At 44.1% G+C, this 16,588-nt stretch overlaps 1 protein-coding gene across 1 annotated transcript in view; it reads right to left on the bottom strand.

Moving 5' to 3' along the window:
* Window positions 1-16,588, bottom strand: part of LOC144762793 (CD109 antigen-like) — a 1,211,849-nt gene that overhangs the window by 179,248 nt on the left and 1,016,013 nt on the right. Inside the window, exons 28-29 of the mRNA XM_078648063.1 lie at window positions 388-543; window positions 233-298 (exon numbers count right to left, since the gene is read on the bottom strand). Coding sequence (XP_078504189.1) covers window positions 233-298; window positions 388-543 — 222 coding nt within the window. The remainder of the gene's footprint in view (window positions 1-232; window positions 299-387; window positions 544-16,588) is intronic.

Genomic DNA, 16,588 nt, shown 5'->3' with positions numbered 1-16,588 from the left:
CAAGAGCAGAGGGATGAGTTATCTAACTGCATCTTGCTACCACTTCCACACATGCCACTATGCTCAAGTAATTCTGCTGGAGTATTTCCCTTGCCATACAGCAATGGCTTTGGGGTTCAATATGTACAGTGAGACAAAACTGCATGAGTAAATTTGGTAAGTACTAATAAATTGCTTCTGCTGAGGAATATTGTTAATAAGATTGCTAAATACAGTTTATGATAGTCCTTACCTGAACAACAGCTATTCCGTTTCCCAGAGCTGAAACATTTAGTGAAATGGGCTGAACTATTTCTATCTAGAATACAAACAGAAGAAAAATATTATCTTTGTGTGAATTTTCAAGTCACAGATGTAATGCTCTCATGCGCCATAATATACACTTACCTTATGACTTTGCAGCAGCAAAAGATTTCCTGGATTTATTTGAAAGGATATCGGGTTCTGGCTTCTTGACTCACTGACTGAAACAACCAGAGCAGTGTTACTAGATGTTAATAGTGCAGCAAACTGTGAGAGGGCTTGTAGAGCCATAATCGTATCCTGCAGAAGAAAGAGAGAGAGAGAGATAGTGTTTGAAAAATTATCTGAACAAGTGTGCCTAATCAGAAATTGATCCACTCTCAAAACCTATTACCTAGGTTCATTTAACTTTTGGTTAACTTAACATTCGAAGTAATTAATGGTACCTAAGTGCCTCTAAACTATTTTTGAAGTCCAAAACAATGCATGCCAGATGTATCAATCTTTAAGGTAAAGCAATTCAGCAAGACAACTTGCTGTGCTGAGCTGAGTTAAAGAGAGAGGGCAGGAATGCACCATATTTACCAATATATGGTGCATTCTCGCTTTCTGTGTGTGCTGGCACATAATCTGCTGCCTAGCACCAACTCAGAACCCTTGCCTCATGGTGCAAGGGTGCCTGTGTTGCACAAACACCCATGCTTCACCCAAGAAATGCCTTGCCAGGGCAGAGTAACCAGATAATGCCTTCCCAAAGCAGAGTAACAAAAAGCAGCAACTTGTGCTGTCTTGCGTTAATCCAGATTTATAGAGTTAGCCTTGTCTTGCTTGGTAAATCTGATTTAGGGATTACGTTGCCCTTGCAACACCTTGCTTGATGCTAGGCCAATGCAGCACTATGATAAATCTGGCCCTGCATGTTATCGACATGATTACTTGTGTTTTTCTCTAGTACCTGGAGTATCCCTTCATCACATTTCTTACAGTGTGAGGCATGTCTTGCCCCTTCCCTCGCTTTTATGGTTGTAACATCTTATTAGAAACACTGATTCTCATACCTTTACTGCAACGGAAATTGTCTTTTGTGAGGCTTTTGCTATCATTTTGCAGTAAGGCTCCCTTTAAAACAACTGCATCTCCACCAGATGCAGTGCAATTTTCTATCCGTAATCAATAAATATTACCGAAGGTGATTGGTGGGGCCAACCTATCTGCCAAACACATGTTGAAATGGTGCTCCTATTGCAGCTGCACATCAACTTTCAACTCCTTTAATTGAGCAGCCCCGACGAATAAGAGATACTTCTACACGTGTTATAGAACATGCTTTTGGTAGAAAATGCCTCAATGAGCAATTTATCAAAGACAGACAGTGTTTGATATTTTGTAGCAACCAAGTTGACAAAATGCATCTCAGCCTTCTCCTTTCCACAAGAGTCCAAAAGTGAACTGAATAGAAAGTTATTGCAACTTGAAAGACGATAGTAAATGCGCCCTTGCTTTGCAGTAAATATGTATATTTCATGCCTGTATGTGTGATTCACTATCTACGTATTCCTTTGTCATTGCCTTTTTTAATAGTATGTCTTTCCATATCCCAATCACACAACTAGCACAATTAACTCATACAACAACTATTATTTTGTACAAATATATTAAGCACCATAAGTGACCTATGTACCACCATCAATGCTAAGTTAAAGGATTCTAATTGAAACTTTGGGCCCCATTATGATGGCCATTGTTTCGGGCACAAGACTGTCCAACAAAGAGTCGGCGGTCCCAACAGCCCAATTATGTATGACCGCCATGCAGGCAGTCGTAAAATGCATTTTACTATTGCGGCTTGGGCAGCAGTCCAGGAAAAGGACTGCTGCACAAGCAGCAATAGAAAAAAGCATTTTGAAAACATCCATGCCAGGAGAATGGACAATCTCTTGTGGTGCTTGGCACACAGTGCATGGATGTTTGGGAGGGCACCACATGTGCCCCCGGCCTCTTAGCAGTGGCCCAGAGGAGACTGCCACCTTGCTGGGGGACCCCAAAGTTCCTTTCGGACAGCCTTTTCATGTCAGTGGGACCGCCATAAAAAGGCTGTAGGAAACTGACATCCTAATCCCCAATGCAATGCCTCCGCAGGCTCTGCCTCCATTTTAGAGATTAGGCTCCGACTACTGCTCCTTGAAGCTGTCGGAGGTGGCAGTCTTTTGCCTTGCCCAAATCACTTTGTCTGCCGGTATTTTAATCCTGTAGTCGGACCGATACCCTGGATGTCGGCTGGACTGCTACCGAAGGCTTGTTGGTGGCGGTCCTCCCGACATCATAAACGGGCCTTTTGTTGCTGTGAAACAAATAAAAAAATAACAACAGCAACACATCTTTTATATCAGACAACCCAGCATTGCTTTCCTTACATCTAATCCTGTAAAATCTCAACAGGAATAATAACTGGGTATCTGGAAAGAATTACTTTCAGTTCGAACTGACAGAGCGACCACTTGGGGAGAAAATCTGGACTGTACCCTAAGCTATCTCATAGATCAAATTGGCCAGGAGCATTACTTTTCATGTACTGGGAGTTTTCCAGATGCTCAGAGAGATACAGTATTAGTCTCTTCACCAGTAGTAAGTTCCATGAAGAGGTACTATTTTCCTTCTTGAATGCACCAACAGAAACAGTGTGATAAATAAATTTGACCCCCCCCCAAAACAAAGGGTGTTTATGAACACGTCCACTCTTTGGATTTTTAATACAGCAACAAGATGTTACTGAAACGCTTCTAGGTGAAAATATGGAACTGTGTATGGGAAACATTGGGCCCCAGTCACAAATGTAATCTGAGACAAAATCCTAACTTTACGTCTTTTGGTATTCACAAAGGGCATTTAGGAGTATTAAAGTTAAGGGGCCAGATGTAGGTAATTCTATTTTACCGACTCATAAATACCGAATTTTACCGATTCGGTATTTATGAATCAGTAAAATAGAAGTACCGAGATGTAGGTAAATCCAGATGTGGATTTACCGAATCTTTAAAAGTCGGTATTTACCGATTCGGTAAATACCGACCGGTAATGCTCCATTCATTCCTATGGGCTTTGAAGCCCATAGGAATGAATGGGGCATTACCGGTCGGTATTTACCGAATCGGTAAATACCGATTTTGACAAGGGTGCAGGGGGTGTCACTTTGACACCCTCTAGCACCCCCAAAAAAGGTACGGGGGCCATGTGGCAGGCATACCTGCCCTAAGGGCAGGTCTGCCTGTCATATGGCACAGGTGTGCATGCACACATGTGCATGCACACCTCAATCGGTATTTCACCATCAAATTGAATTTGATGGTAAAATACCGATTTCTTAGGCCTTGTGGGACTCATAAGAGTCCCACCTACATATCAATTTTACCGATTCTGTAAAAATACCGGTCGGTAAATTTACCGACCGGTATATTTACAGAATCGGTAAAATTACCGATTTGCCCCGTTTCTGTCCTCCTACATCTCGGTAGCCAAATACCGGTCGGTAACGGCCGAATTCGGCCGTTACCGACCGGTATTTGGCTACCTACATCTGGCCCAAGATTCCTAACTTTACTACTCCTAAATGCCCTTTATGATTACTGAAAATCGTAAAGTTAGGATTTTGTCGCAGATTACTTTTGTGAATCGGGCCCCTGGTCTTTATATTGAACCGCTGTAGAAAATTGTCATTGACACATCTCTAACTTCTATAAGAGAGATCTGCATCCAAACAGTTAATGTGACTGCCTGATAGTTTGTTGGCACTGACATGTACTTTACGTTTACTTTTCAAACATTTTCAATGTTCATAGGCACTCAGTCAAGTCCAAACTAAATTCAAGTTCAATTGTATAAATGATAGATACTTAAAACACGTTAAAAGTATATAAGCATAGTTCATACATGTGAATAGAATGTTCCATTGCAAATTTCATACCTCACCAAGACACAGTACAAAGGGTAAAAACTTGCACTATCACAAAGTATAAACTAATTTAATCTCTCCTGAAAATTGTAACTGCTATGATAAGGGTACATTATGGATGGGAACTGGTGATAGATAAAATGAGAGGGCATGAATTTTTCAATATCATTAACACATTACTGAAAAACTGTGACTCACATGCAGACATTTATGTTGGACTTTAGTGATATGGAGATAGGATGTCGTACATGGGCACAAGGACTCATTTATAAGCCCATTGCGCAACCGGTGTACCCCTATTTTTAGACGTGCCAGCAGCGCAACGGACCTGCTCATGTTTACAAGGCCATGTAAAGTTACCCTGCCTGACTTTTCATGGCCTTGTAAATATGGGGCCCTTTTATACATTACTCTGCATGAAAGAGGTGTTACATGGGTGTTGCTGTGGATGTTCCCACGAAATATCGATGGAACCTGACACATTCTCAGATTTACAAAGTGTGATATAGCTGGAAATGTGTCAAAATTCTTTGCCTCCCAAAAGAAAGGCATAGGAGTGGCGCAATGAGGAGAAATACTTTTATTTGTTCTAGTTTTTTCCTCTTTCTATGTGTGCTGCCTCCTTCCTGCACAAAATCAACCATTCCTGCAATGCAGGCACCCTTGCAACATGACGCAAGGGTGCCTCTGCTGGCTCATGGCAGCCAATTGTGCCCCAGTGCAGGGGAATGATTAACAACCACAGGGGCTGTCCAAAAACCCCGAACCCGGAACAGTCAATCGGTACATCTAACAAAAGGTTCAGGGGGAGAGATCAATAAAAGCTATATATAGTGTCACACCTATTCAGTTAAAGAAAAAGAATCAGAAAAAAGAGAGATAAACAATTGTAAACAGTGGTTAACCCCTTGACCGCGGCGAAAATTCCGCTGCGGTGCGGGTGATTTATGGCGTGGGCGTGGTTCGGACGGCCCCCGGCCGTCCTCCGCACACGCCCACCGTGACGTCCGACGCATGGAAGGGGTTAAAGAAGCCCTTTTTAGACAATATTACTAGTATCAACATTTCAAATTTATTGCATATAGTACAAAAATAGTTCTGAAAAACAAGTATGCTCAAGACAAAAGTGCTGGTGTACATAAAGGGAAACACATATCACAAACCAGACAAGTGGCAAACAAAACCATTACATATTGGGATAAAGGAACAACATAAACATAAATATTATGTCCTTAATACAATTTGGGCCACAGAGAAGCGTCAACGGCGTTTCGAACGCTATATTATTGTGCGGTCATCTTCAAGATTCATTATTTACCACCACGCCTGTGTAATTCTCGATTTCTGAATAGCACGAGGATGGCTTTATATTCCTCAGAATCACATTTCTGACAGCGTTCTACTGAGTGCTGATACACTTATGTGAGAGAGACTCATTTTCAAGTAGCGGTTTATGAATAGGAATGAATAGACGCCACGAGAATCTGAAACACATATGTATGAAATCTAGCCAGTCTATAAGTGTTCTGCAGCATTTGTTAGTAACAAGGAGACGTTTTTGAACAAAACTTTATTGAGTTCTGTAATTATGACTTACCTACATGACAGATTATTCTGTATACATACTCTTTATGTCAGCAGGAGAAGCGCAAGAGGGTTACTTGGTCCTTAATTATTTTGGGTCTAGGTCTAGAACTATTGTCTCCCCAATGGATATTGGGTACAAGCTCATTACATTTGTTAACAGTAACTCGCTTTTGGGTAGAATCTAGAGATTGTATTATCAGATTGACCAATTGGTTTGATATGGCCATTAAATACATATGTCTTTTCTGCCTACTTTCTCTCCCTGTTTTACAGCCTAGTAATGAGGCGAGCAGTTGGTTTAAGATTTGGAGCCACTGCCCTAACACTTTGAAATAACGTAGTTATAACATGTCCTTACCCGCTATCTTTTGGTAAGTGGGTTTCTCGAAGTTTCACTCCGTTGTTCCACATGACAGTGGCACTATACTGAATCCTTTTTTTCTTTTGTTTTAGTTTTTCAAAGTACCCATGGACGACCATGAGTAATGTTTGGTCAGATCTAATCTTAATTTCAAGGTGTTGTTACTTTTCTCTTTTTTTTTTATTTAGGGATGTGGACTTTTGAGTCACTTTTGGTGCTTGGGAGTGGTTTACTATACTCTTCTACCTTAAATTTTCACGTGGTATTCATAGGTCTTTTCCTCTAAAGAAGCCTACTATGACATGCTTGTATATATGAAGTAATGAACTATTATTAAACATGATTTTTTGTTGCACAGATATATATTGCTCAAGCAATTTTCCAGTCCTGAAGATGACCGCACAATAATATAGCGGTCGAAACGCCGTTGACGCTTCTCTGTGGCCCAAATTGTATTAAGGACATAATATTTATGTTTATGTTATTCCTTTATCCCAATATGTAATGGTTTTGTTTGCCACTTGTCTGGTTTGTGATATATGTTTCCCTTTAGGAACACCAGCCCTTTTGTCCTGAGCATACTTGTTTTTTAGAACTATTTTTGTACTATATGCAATAAATTTGAAATTTTTATACTAGTAATATTGTCTAAAAAGGGCTTCTTTAACCACTGTTTATCATTTTTTATCTCTCTTTTTTCTGATTCTTTTTCTTGAACTGAATAGGTGTGACACTATATATAGCTTTTATTGATCTCTCCCCCTGAACCTTTTGTTAGATGTACTGACCCAGTGCAGGGGAAAGCACACAGATGTGTTGTGTTGTTGTTAGTAAGACTCATCCCTTTGCTTTTAAAATGATGCAGTTCGGCGCTGCTTCATTTTGTAGTAAATGAGGCCCACAGTCAATATTTCCAGCTTCCAATTCATGGGTTAGTTAGTAAACATTTTGTAGTGGATATCTTAGATCGTAGAGCTTGGAACCTCACTGTGTGTGGGGTCCAGAATGTGGAATGTAGATTATGTGGCAGTTGGAGTTTAGATGCTCCTATACTCTGCCCTAAGTGGTTCAGATGTTGATGAATTAAAGGATCTTTACTTACCTCACCTTGCCTCAGTCATCAATAACTACATTTTTCGTGGCGATGACGAGTGCTGTGCCATCTACATGAACCAGCCCGTGTATCACTTTACATGGCACGAGTCTAGTGACTATCAGCTGTCAGCACAGGCACACATCTTGAAATTAAGGGACAGGAAGTTGAAGATTGAGGTGTGGTCAGCCAACCGTCCGATGTCGACTGATTTGCAGATTGTGACAAGGCTTTGTACTACGACTAAGGCAGTGACAGGTCATGAAACACAAGGAGGGCAGTGCATTCCAACCTGAGGCCAGATGCCATGATGCAGCACCAAGTAGGAAGCATTTTGTGAGTGCATTCCCCACAGCGATTCTGAAATGCAAGGTGTTTGCGTTGCAGTTCCTTGGAAGACACCGTGACGTAGAACGCAGCCGCCATTTTACGGGTAGAGCAGGAGTGAGTTTCATTTGTTTTTCAGCGTGGGTACGGAACTGAATTACGCTAAGGAGGTTGTGGTGTTTCAGTTCCAGATGCACCCGGGCAGCGTGACGGTCAGAACCACTCTGAAGAGTATGGTTCTAGTTGTCTGATTCTGCCTGTTACCCTCTGTGGTTGGCGTGCCTTGTGTGGAGGTGGCTACTGCCAGTCATTTGAAGTGAATGGCAGACCTTGAGAAAATCAACACTACAGCGTGGAGGGCACATTTTATAGTAAGTGGGGTCACTATAACGCTGATCTGCACAGCTCGGGTAATTGTTTTGGGTATTTTCATGCAGGCAAAGTATCAACCATCCTGCTACAGTTTTTCTGTTGGATACAGTACTTCGTCACATTCCATTGGTTGGCTCAGATTATCATTAATTTAAATGTTGATAAAGCTCTGCAATTTATTTAGCTGTTTTCCTTACTGATCCTGAGGGGTTATAAATACAACACACTCTTGTGGGTTTCGCGAATCCTAAACGGTTTGTGGTGCGTAACACTTCTGCCTTAAACATTTTTTTTGTTAGTTCCTTGTTGCATAGACTAAGAACATGCAAGATATAGCACCCCTACCTCCATTTTTAGAAACACCTGTTAAACCACCAACAAAGTGGGTACTGTGGTTTGATGGCTTCAAAACTTTAGGCGCAATTGGAGCTAGTCGTTTCTGAGCAGAAAGAAGGAAATACCTTCTTCTTAATTCTTTAGGATTTGAAAGGAGGGCCATTTTGAAAAAATTGCTGGAACTTGTGGTTGAAGGAGAGGATATTCTGGAATAATATTAAGAAACAGTGAAAAGGTTCAAAGCTAGATTTGATGTTCAACCAAGTTTGGTGGTCATACGCCACAAGTGTATTTTTTACGTATGCAAAATGCAAATAAAGATGTTGACACTAATATCACTGCTTTAAGAAGGTGAGTAGCAGACTGTCAGTTTGAGAACTTTCCTGGCCAGTTAGTAACAGACCAATGTATATGTCATTGCAATGACAAAATGATCAAACAGAAATTGTTGTCTATGGGAGATCCAACCTTAGAGGACACAATAAAAATGGCCAAGATCATTGAAATCTTACAAGTGTCAACCAAAGAATTAGAAGTGAAAAACAGGGAATCTATATCTGCTGTAAGAGTGAAGAGTGCCAAGGAGGGTAAAGACAACAAACCCATTGACAGGGCACATACTGGTTATGGTGATAAAAAAAATCTTTCTTTTCACAACAAAATATTTGTTTTAGGTGTGGGTACAGAGCACATATAAAAGGGGGCAAACAGTGTCCAGCAAGGTTTGTAATGTGCGGAAGTTGCAATAGACCAGATCACTTTGCAAAGGTGAGCCAATCTGGCAAAAACAAACAGATATCTTCCGTCAAGTGTATATTTGAAGATGAGCTAGTGGATGAAGGAGATATAAGTATTAGCAAGGACCTTAGAGACATGGTAATGGTAGTGCAGAGTGAGGAAGTCATAGTGGGTAATCCTAAATTATGTGTGGATCCGTATGTAGAGATCAGAGTGGGAGACAACATTTTGAAACTATTGGTAGATTCAGGGGTGCTCATCTCAATGATCACTCCAGAGCTGCATGATAGCACATTCCCTAAGAGACCACTCTTACCTCCTGATCACAGAGCAGTCTCCTATGACGGAAGTAAAATAAATTTGTCAGGGTACATAGAGGACATTATGGCATTCAAGGGAAGGAGAATAGCAGAGAAAATGTATGTAGCGCATAAGGGTCTGAACATACTAGGGTGGTTTCACCAAGGATTATTTAGGATGGTGCTCAAACCGGGAACCAGAGAACAAGTATTGGGGGTAAGGGACAATTTGGAGTTGGAGAGCATAATAAACAAATATTCACATTTGTTTTCCGGTGAGTTAGGAAAAATAAAAGATTACCAGCACAAAATTATAGTAAATGAAGGAGCAAGGCTGTGAAGCACAAGTTGAGAAAGGGCCCTTTTAGTATAAGACAAGATTTGGAAAAATAATTAGATTATTTGTGCAAAAGTGGTATCATTGAACCTATTGACTCGTCCCTGTGGTTATCTCCTATGGAAGTTGCCTGCAAACAAAATGGTGAGATTCGAGTCTGTGTTCACCTTCACTGTTTGAACAAGGAGTTCTGGATGGATTCTCATCCTATGCCTAATATCAATGAACTGTTAGCAGGGTTGAAGTATGCTAAAGTTTTATCTAAATTGGATTTAGCTTTGGTTCACCATTACGTTGAGTTGGCTCTGGAGTGTAGGCATCTCATGGCAGTTGTTTCTCCTTTTGGAACTTACCAGTAAGTTTGCATGTCGTTTGGGTTGGCTTCTGCAGCTTCGGTTTATCAGCATGTGATCCAGGGTGATGTCTTAATATTTGCACCAGATAGAGCAAATCATGATGAAATTTTACAGAAAGTGTTGAGTAGATTGCAATCAAATGGTGTGGATTTGCGGAGAGACAAATGTGTTTTCCTCGCTAATGAAGTTGAGTATTTGGGGAATATGGTTACCAGTCAAGGTGTTTTACCAAAATCGAGTTTGATTGACTCCATATCTCCGACCAAGGCTCCCACAGACAAGGCTGGTCTGAAGTCATTTTTAGGTCGAGTATTTGAGACCTATTGTAATTTCTCATGTTGCCTTAAAGCCACCCCCCTGCTTTTTATTTGCTTGGTTCAGTGTTCTTCAAAAATCTTTGCTTGCTGGTGGCCAGCCCTGCATCTTTGTTCCTCCTTTTTCCCTTCTATTCCTCCAATGCAGCATGGACTAAGTACTGTCTCATTCCGCTATGGCTCCTTATGTGTTCTTGAGGGGACTATTTTTAGGTCTCGGTAATATCCGGTCTGCCGAAGGCAGAACCGGAAGTCCGAGAATTATTGTTAGTAAGAGGGCTGCTTTATCCCTCCCTCTTTTTGGCTCTCCCTCCATTGGCTGGCTTCCTAAATGGAGGCTAGTCATTGGAGGAGAGAGCCATCCCTCCGAATAGGCTCCGTCTTTTTCGGATTTGGGGGCGTAAGTTTTGCTGTTCTTTAGACAGTGACGTTGTCTGTCACTCAAAACAGCAAAACACGCCCCCAATCCGAACATTTTCAGAGCTCCCGGTCGCCATTTTCCTGTTTTTTAAAGATGAGGTTGGTCGCCTGCTCCCGCTGTCCTCGTTCCCGCCCCCTCCCGCTGTTCGCTGCTCCGTGTTTGTTCAACAATGGCTGAAGCGCCTTTCGTTTTCCACGTCTCCCTTCATGTGAGTTTGTTTCACCTACAGTCCTCGCATTGCCGCCTTCATTTGCCCCGTGTTCGTGACTTCATTAAAGAGGGAGCCTACCCCTCATCAGCCCAGAATCACCGCCGTAGCCCGGGACAAACCGAACATCGCCGCCGGCCCGCGACCAGGAAGTCGGGCAGGCCGGGCGGGACAACCGGAAACCGAAAGTAGGAGGGCGGGAGCCTACCCCGCCTCCCAGAGACGAATCGCAGCTGCACGAGCACCGGGGCAGGCAGGAGCCTACTCTGCGCCCCGGTGCACTTGTCCAGGAGAAGAAGTGTCCAGACGCCAGCGCCGGTTCCCGCAGGGCTCTCCTGAGAAGGGGGAGAGCCCCGCCTAAGCGCCCGGTGAGCGGAGCGGAGATTGAAGAAGTCCGCCCGCACCAAACCGAGTTCACCGCCGCCGACCCCTCCGGAGCCCCTGTGCTGCACACCGGTGAGTGGAGCTGACCGGGAGGAGGGGGAGTGAGGCCGAAGCCCCGTGGTAGTATGTTGAAGAGGGTGGGGGCGCAGGGGCAAATTGCCGGTGCCCGCCCCCCCAGTGGTGCAGGCTTTCTTGTGTGGGCATTCCTGGGTAATCGAGTCCCCCGAGCGGGGCTCCCACATTGCGGCCGCATTTTTTCCGAGAGCCTGCGAGGCTCGGGGGCATTGTAGGTGTTTTGTGTCCCCCGAGAGGGACCCCAACGACGCCCAGGCACATCCCTAGAGCAGCCCCAAAGGCAGCAGGCTGCTCCTACGTTGCGGGGGCAATTTGTTTAGAGCCCACGAGGCTCGTGGGGCATATTTGTGACGAGCCCTGAAGAGGATCCCCAGTTGTCCGCGAGTCCCCCGAGCGGGACTCCCACCTACAGTCTCACCTACAGTCCTCTGATCCCGTGGTCAGAGGTCCGAATCCTGGTTGCTGAACTGGGTACAAGTCCAAATAAGTTGAGTAACAAACATCCTTTTTGTGTCAATAATATTGCCAAGAGATAGGGCGAGCATGCACTTCACAGATACACGTCACTCCTGGCCTTCACACGTTTCACAGTTACACCGAGTCCATGCGAAGATGTTTCATGAACTCCTCCAGCGACTGGACTCCTGCTCCTCAGGGAATCTGTGAATACCACCTCACCCGCTTGTGCAAATGAAAACAAGGTATGTACCGTATGTATGCCACGTAAAACGAGGTAAATTGTATTTCAGTAGGTTGGCTGGAAAGAATGAGGAGAGCACTGTCAAAGCTGGCGACGTTGGAGCTGGTGAACCCAGTTCGCACCGGCTCAACAAACTTGTGAATACGCGCCCAAAAAAAGTGACACAGAGCAATGTAACTGGTGCTCATGTAAGGCACCCCGAGATCTGAGGGTCGAGTTTGCGCTATGTGAAACTGCAAAAATGTTGATGTGTCTAATTTTTTGCCTGGATGTCCGCTTAGTCAGGGAAGCTTTGTGAAACGACCGGGATTCAAGTTTGTCATTTGACAGTGTGTGTGTATTGCAGCCTCTCTGCTTTTCCAGGTTTCTTGCAGCTCTGTGACTAGACGCACAGTTGGCATCTTGCTGACATCTGTTCTTTTGTCACCAGCCTGAGACAAACAACAGCAGGCGGGGTTAAAGGTTGACTTCCTGTACTCCAGAGCAAAACTATCATTAGCAGCTGCTTCCCAGCTACCTGCCAGAGTGATTTAAGGTTCCTGGAGGAGGAGAAAGGGACTCAAGGAATCCTTGGAGTCCGAATACTTCTCTGCTACAGGTGCATTAAAACGAGGAATCGCATGGGGCTGACGGTACTTTGTGCGCTCGAATTAAAGTGCACAGACTCAATTCATTGTACGACTTTGCATAGCAACGCTTAATTGGAACAGATGTTTAAGAAAGAATTTATTTTGGGTGCTTCACTTTCGCATTGCTGACCACAATTATATCTCTATACATTTCACTTGCTTTGCTTGTGCAATATCGTGTGCGCCTATATGTTTCATCATTATGACAGGCCCGAAGAGTTCTGCATATCTTTACCATTATCAGGTGCCTTTTTAGACCAGGAAGAGTCAATTCGCAGTGCTTAACGGTAAAGTGGCGCTTAACTGTCTGGCTTTGGGTGACCTTTGTCCTGAGTGTCTCCTGCTGGGACGGTGCCTTTGTGACTTGCTCTCTCAAAACATCACTACCTCACTCTCTATCTCACTACCTCACTCTCTATTTCACTACCTCACAACTTCACTCTCTCTCTCTAACTCACTACCTCACTCTCCCTCTATCTCACTACCTCACTCTCTATTTCACTACCTCACAACTTCACTCTCTCTCTCTATCTCACTACCTCACTCTCTCTCTTTCTATCTCACTAACTCACTTTCACTCTCTCTTTCACTACCTCACTCTCTCTCTCTATCTCACTACCTCACAACCTCACTCTCTGTTTCTATCTCACTACCTCAAAACATCCCTCTCCCTCACTACCTCACTCTTCACTACCTCACTCTCTTGCTCTCACTACCTCACTCTCTATCTACCTCACTCTCTCACTACCTCACTCTCTATCTACCTCACTCTCTCACTACCTCACTCTCTCACTACCTCACTCTCTCTCTATCTCACTACCTCACTCTCTCTCTGCTAATGCAATAGGTCTCGAATATGCAAGCAATTAAGCTATTGCCAATATAAAGGACAATGCCATTTATTTAGGGATACAAAAAAATAAAAAAATAATGAGCAATACCAATAGCTCTACCTATAATATTGCCGAGACCATTGCATTGTAAATGCTTGTTTTTCTTTTTCTTAGTCTGTTACTGTTTGCCTGTGTTCAGCTTCAGAGGCAAAGCTGCTTACATGTAAATATATCATTCCTCCCTCCCATTCCCTGGTAATGCCACAATTGTGTCAGTACTGCCTCCCTCTTTGTTCCTCCCGCTCTGCTGATTGTATTTATTCAGCCTTTTCCCACTTTTCGAAGTCAACCGTAGTTGGGCTCGTCTTTGGTAGTATATTTGGTTTGTTTGGGCTTCTTTTTATGGCGGATTGGGCTTGTTGAAGTCCTTTTTTTTTAAAAGCCATGAGTTGCAGCCCCTCCCACTCCTCCATATGCTCTGTCTCATCCCATTCAGAGGGTTCCTTGCAGCATGGAGAAGGCAACAGCTGCACTCCGTAGGAGCCACATGCACCCACAGATTGTGTAATGAGTTTCTCTATGTACAGGCACGACATGCACTGCTTCAGCTGGTTATTAGTAGCAGTGAACTCCGCTTCAGAGGCACAGTCCCTGCCCCACCCCACGGACTATTAACAAGGAAACAATCAGCGACACACACGATGCTTGTGCCTTTATCTTGTATTTATTGGTTCCTCGATTGGAAGTGGAATGGATTTACCAGTTTGGGTGTTTCAGAAGCAGCTAAGCATTCCAGGAAATGACGCATTCCTTTACTAATCTCTTCATTCTTCGTGAGGATTGAATACATTGGGCCTTATTAATGAAGGCCTTGCGCCACCGATCCGTCACTTTTTCCCATGTTAAAAGTGACGCACCGGCGGCGCAAGGCCTTCATAAATAAGGCCCATTGTGGTTTGCAGCCATCTCTCAGTTGCAAAAAAATAACGTATTTATTGGAATGCCACCGACAACAGCAAAACATACATTATTTTGTGTTTCTTCTGGTGATATCAAGTACCGTGCAGTTTACTGCTGACAAATTAGAATGCTGATTTCTTAAAGAGTTTGGGGTGTGTGTGTGCGTGCGTATGAGTGGGCATGAGTGTGTGTGTGTTTGTGCGCGTGTGTGTCACAAAAGTGAGAATGGACAGGGATTCCAAAATACTGCCGTCGAATGAGATATTTTCAAGTCTGTTGATAAATAGAAATGCTTTTTTTTTACTGCTCGACTTTCTCTTTCTACTGCAATATCTGCCCACAAGTTGTGAAAAGCACGTGTAATCGCAATGTCCGGATCTGCCCCGCGCCTCCCCAGCTGCTCCAACCCAGAAAGTGTGGTGTCCGTGACTGCCGGCTCCCTCTGGTTGCAGGAGTGGGGCTGGCTGCCTTCAGGGAGCTCATTCACTCCACGAGGGAACCGCAAAAGGACATTGATGCATTTCTGCTTTAACCCCCTCATGGTTTTACAGGAATTTATCAATCAATCAATCAAAGCATTTATATAGCGCACTACTCACCCGGAGGGTCTCAAGGCGCTGGGGAGGGGGGGTCCGCTACTGCTCGAACAGCCAGGTCTTGAGATGCTTCCTGAAGGCGAGGTGGTCTTGGGTCAGGCGGAGGTGGGTCGGGAGGGAGTTCCAAGTCTTGGCGGCCAGGTAGGAGAAGGACCTTCCTCCTGTTGTGGCTCTTCGGATGCGGGGGACGGCGGCGAGGGCGTGGCTGGTCGATCGAAGCTGGTGGGTGGGAGTGTAGAAGTTGAGGTGGCTGTTGAGGTATCTTGGACCTTGGTTGTGTAGGGCTTTGTGAGCGTGGGTGAGGAGACGGAAGGTGATTCTCTTGTTGACCGGGAGCCAGTCCATTGAAGTGGCTTTGTCATACAATCTATTGGAATGCGTTGATGGCTTTAGATATGGGTTTAGATATGGGTAGGGGTGCGGTGGTGCGCTAGACGAAATTTAAATTATTTTAATATTTTGTTCACAGATAAAAGAAAATATTGAGCTAACTTTGGCATGTGAACGGCAGATCATCTGTTCCAAAGCTACGGAGTCTGGATTTTCTTTTGACACAGTTCTGTGTGCTTTCGATCTTTTAATTCTTGTTTGTGTTAATGTACCTTTAATATGAACAGTTTGTCACTTTATTCTGTTATGAACTCATTATTTTCTGATAGCTCAGGCATGCATGTTTCTCTGAATGCCTTATGCAGAACCTACAAGTCCAGACATTGTAGTCCTAGGCAGATGCTGCCAACAAACAGTTCAACATGTCATATTCATTTAAATCCATCTATTTAAAAATAACCTATAACTGCAGTTCAAGCCATTATTATAGCTTTTGGGGCCTTGATTAGTCTAAATTGGTGCATTTATGTGTTTTTTTAATACAAATTAAGCGCTGCGGCAGACCCGTCTCACCCACTTGGGGCCTGTTCTCACCATAGCTACCTTAAACACACTGGAAAGCCAGCAACAATGCAGGGCCCCGGGGGAAGTGAAGACGCAGTCTAGTCTTCCCCCGGAGTTATTCGCGATGGGAGGGCCAGGCTGGGGTCGGGCGGTGTGGTTTGGGGGGTGGTATAAGAATGCAGGAGAGGAAGTCGACTTCCTCTTCCTGCATTCTGGCATCATCTGGGTGGGATAGTTATTTGAGGCCTCCCACCCGCCCTACAGTTCTTAGGGTTATGGGATAGGGTTGGCAGAGCGTGCCAGTTTAGGACGGGCTGCAGGGTTGGCGGTACTTGGGAGGGGTGGGGGAGTCACTAGCAGGCGCAACCACCTCTCGTGGGGGGAAGGAGTGAATGATGGAGGGGGACTGGAGGCATGAGGATAATGACCGGATGACAAGAGTGAGTGGAAGAAAGGAATGGGCCATGGAGTGGAAAGGAAGGTGAATTTGGAGTGCGTGAAGGTTGAGTGTTGTTGGGGGGGAGTTGTGGGGGTTTAATGTTACTTTGTTGTGTTTGTGCAGCCTGGTCCTAATAA

Source organism: Lissotriton helveticus, chromosome 6, assembly GCF_964261635.1.
Source record: "Lissotriton helveticus chromosome 6, aLisHel1.1, whole genome shotgun sequence".
NCBI lineage: Eukaryota > Metazoa > Chordata > Amphibia > Caudata > Salamandridae > Lissotriton > Lissotriton helveticus.
The sequence above is the reverse complement of the archived record's forward strand: the minus strand, read 5'-3'. Positions and strand labels throughout refer to the sequence as shown.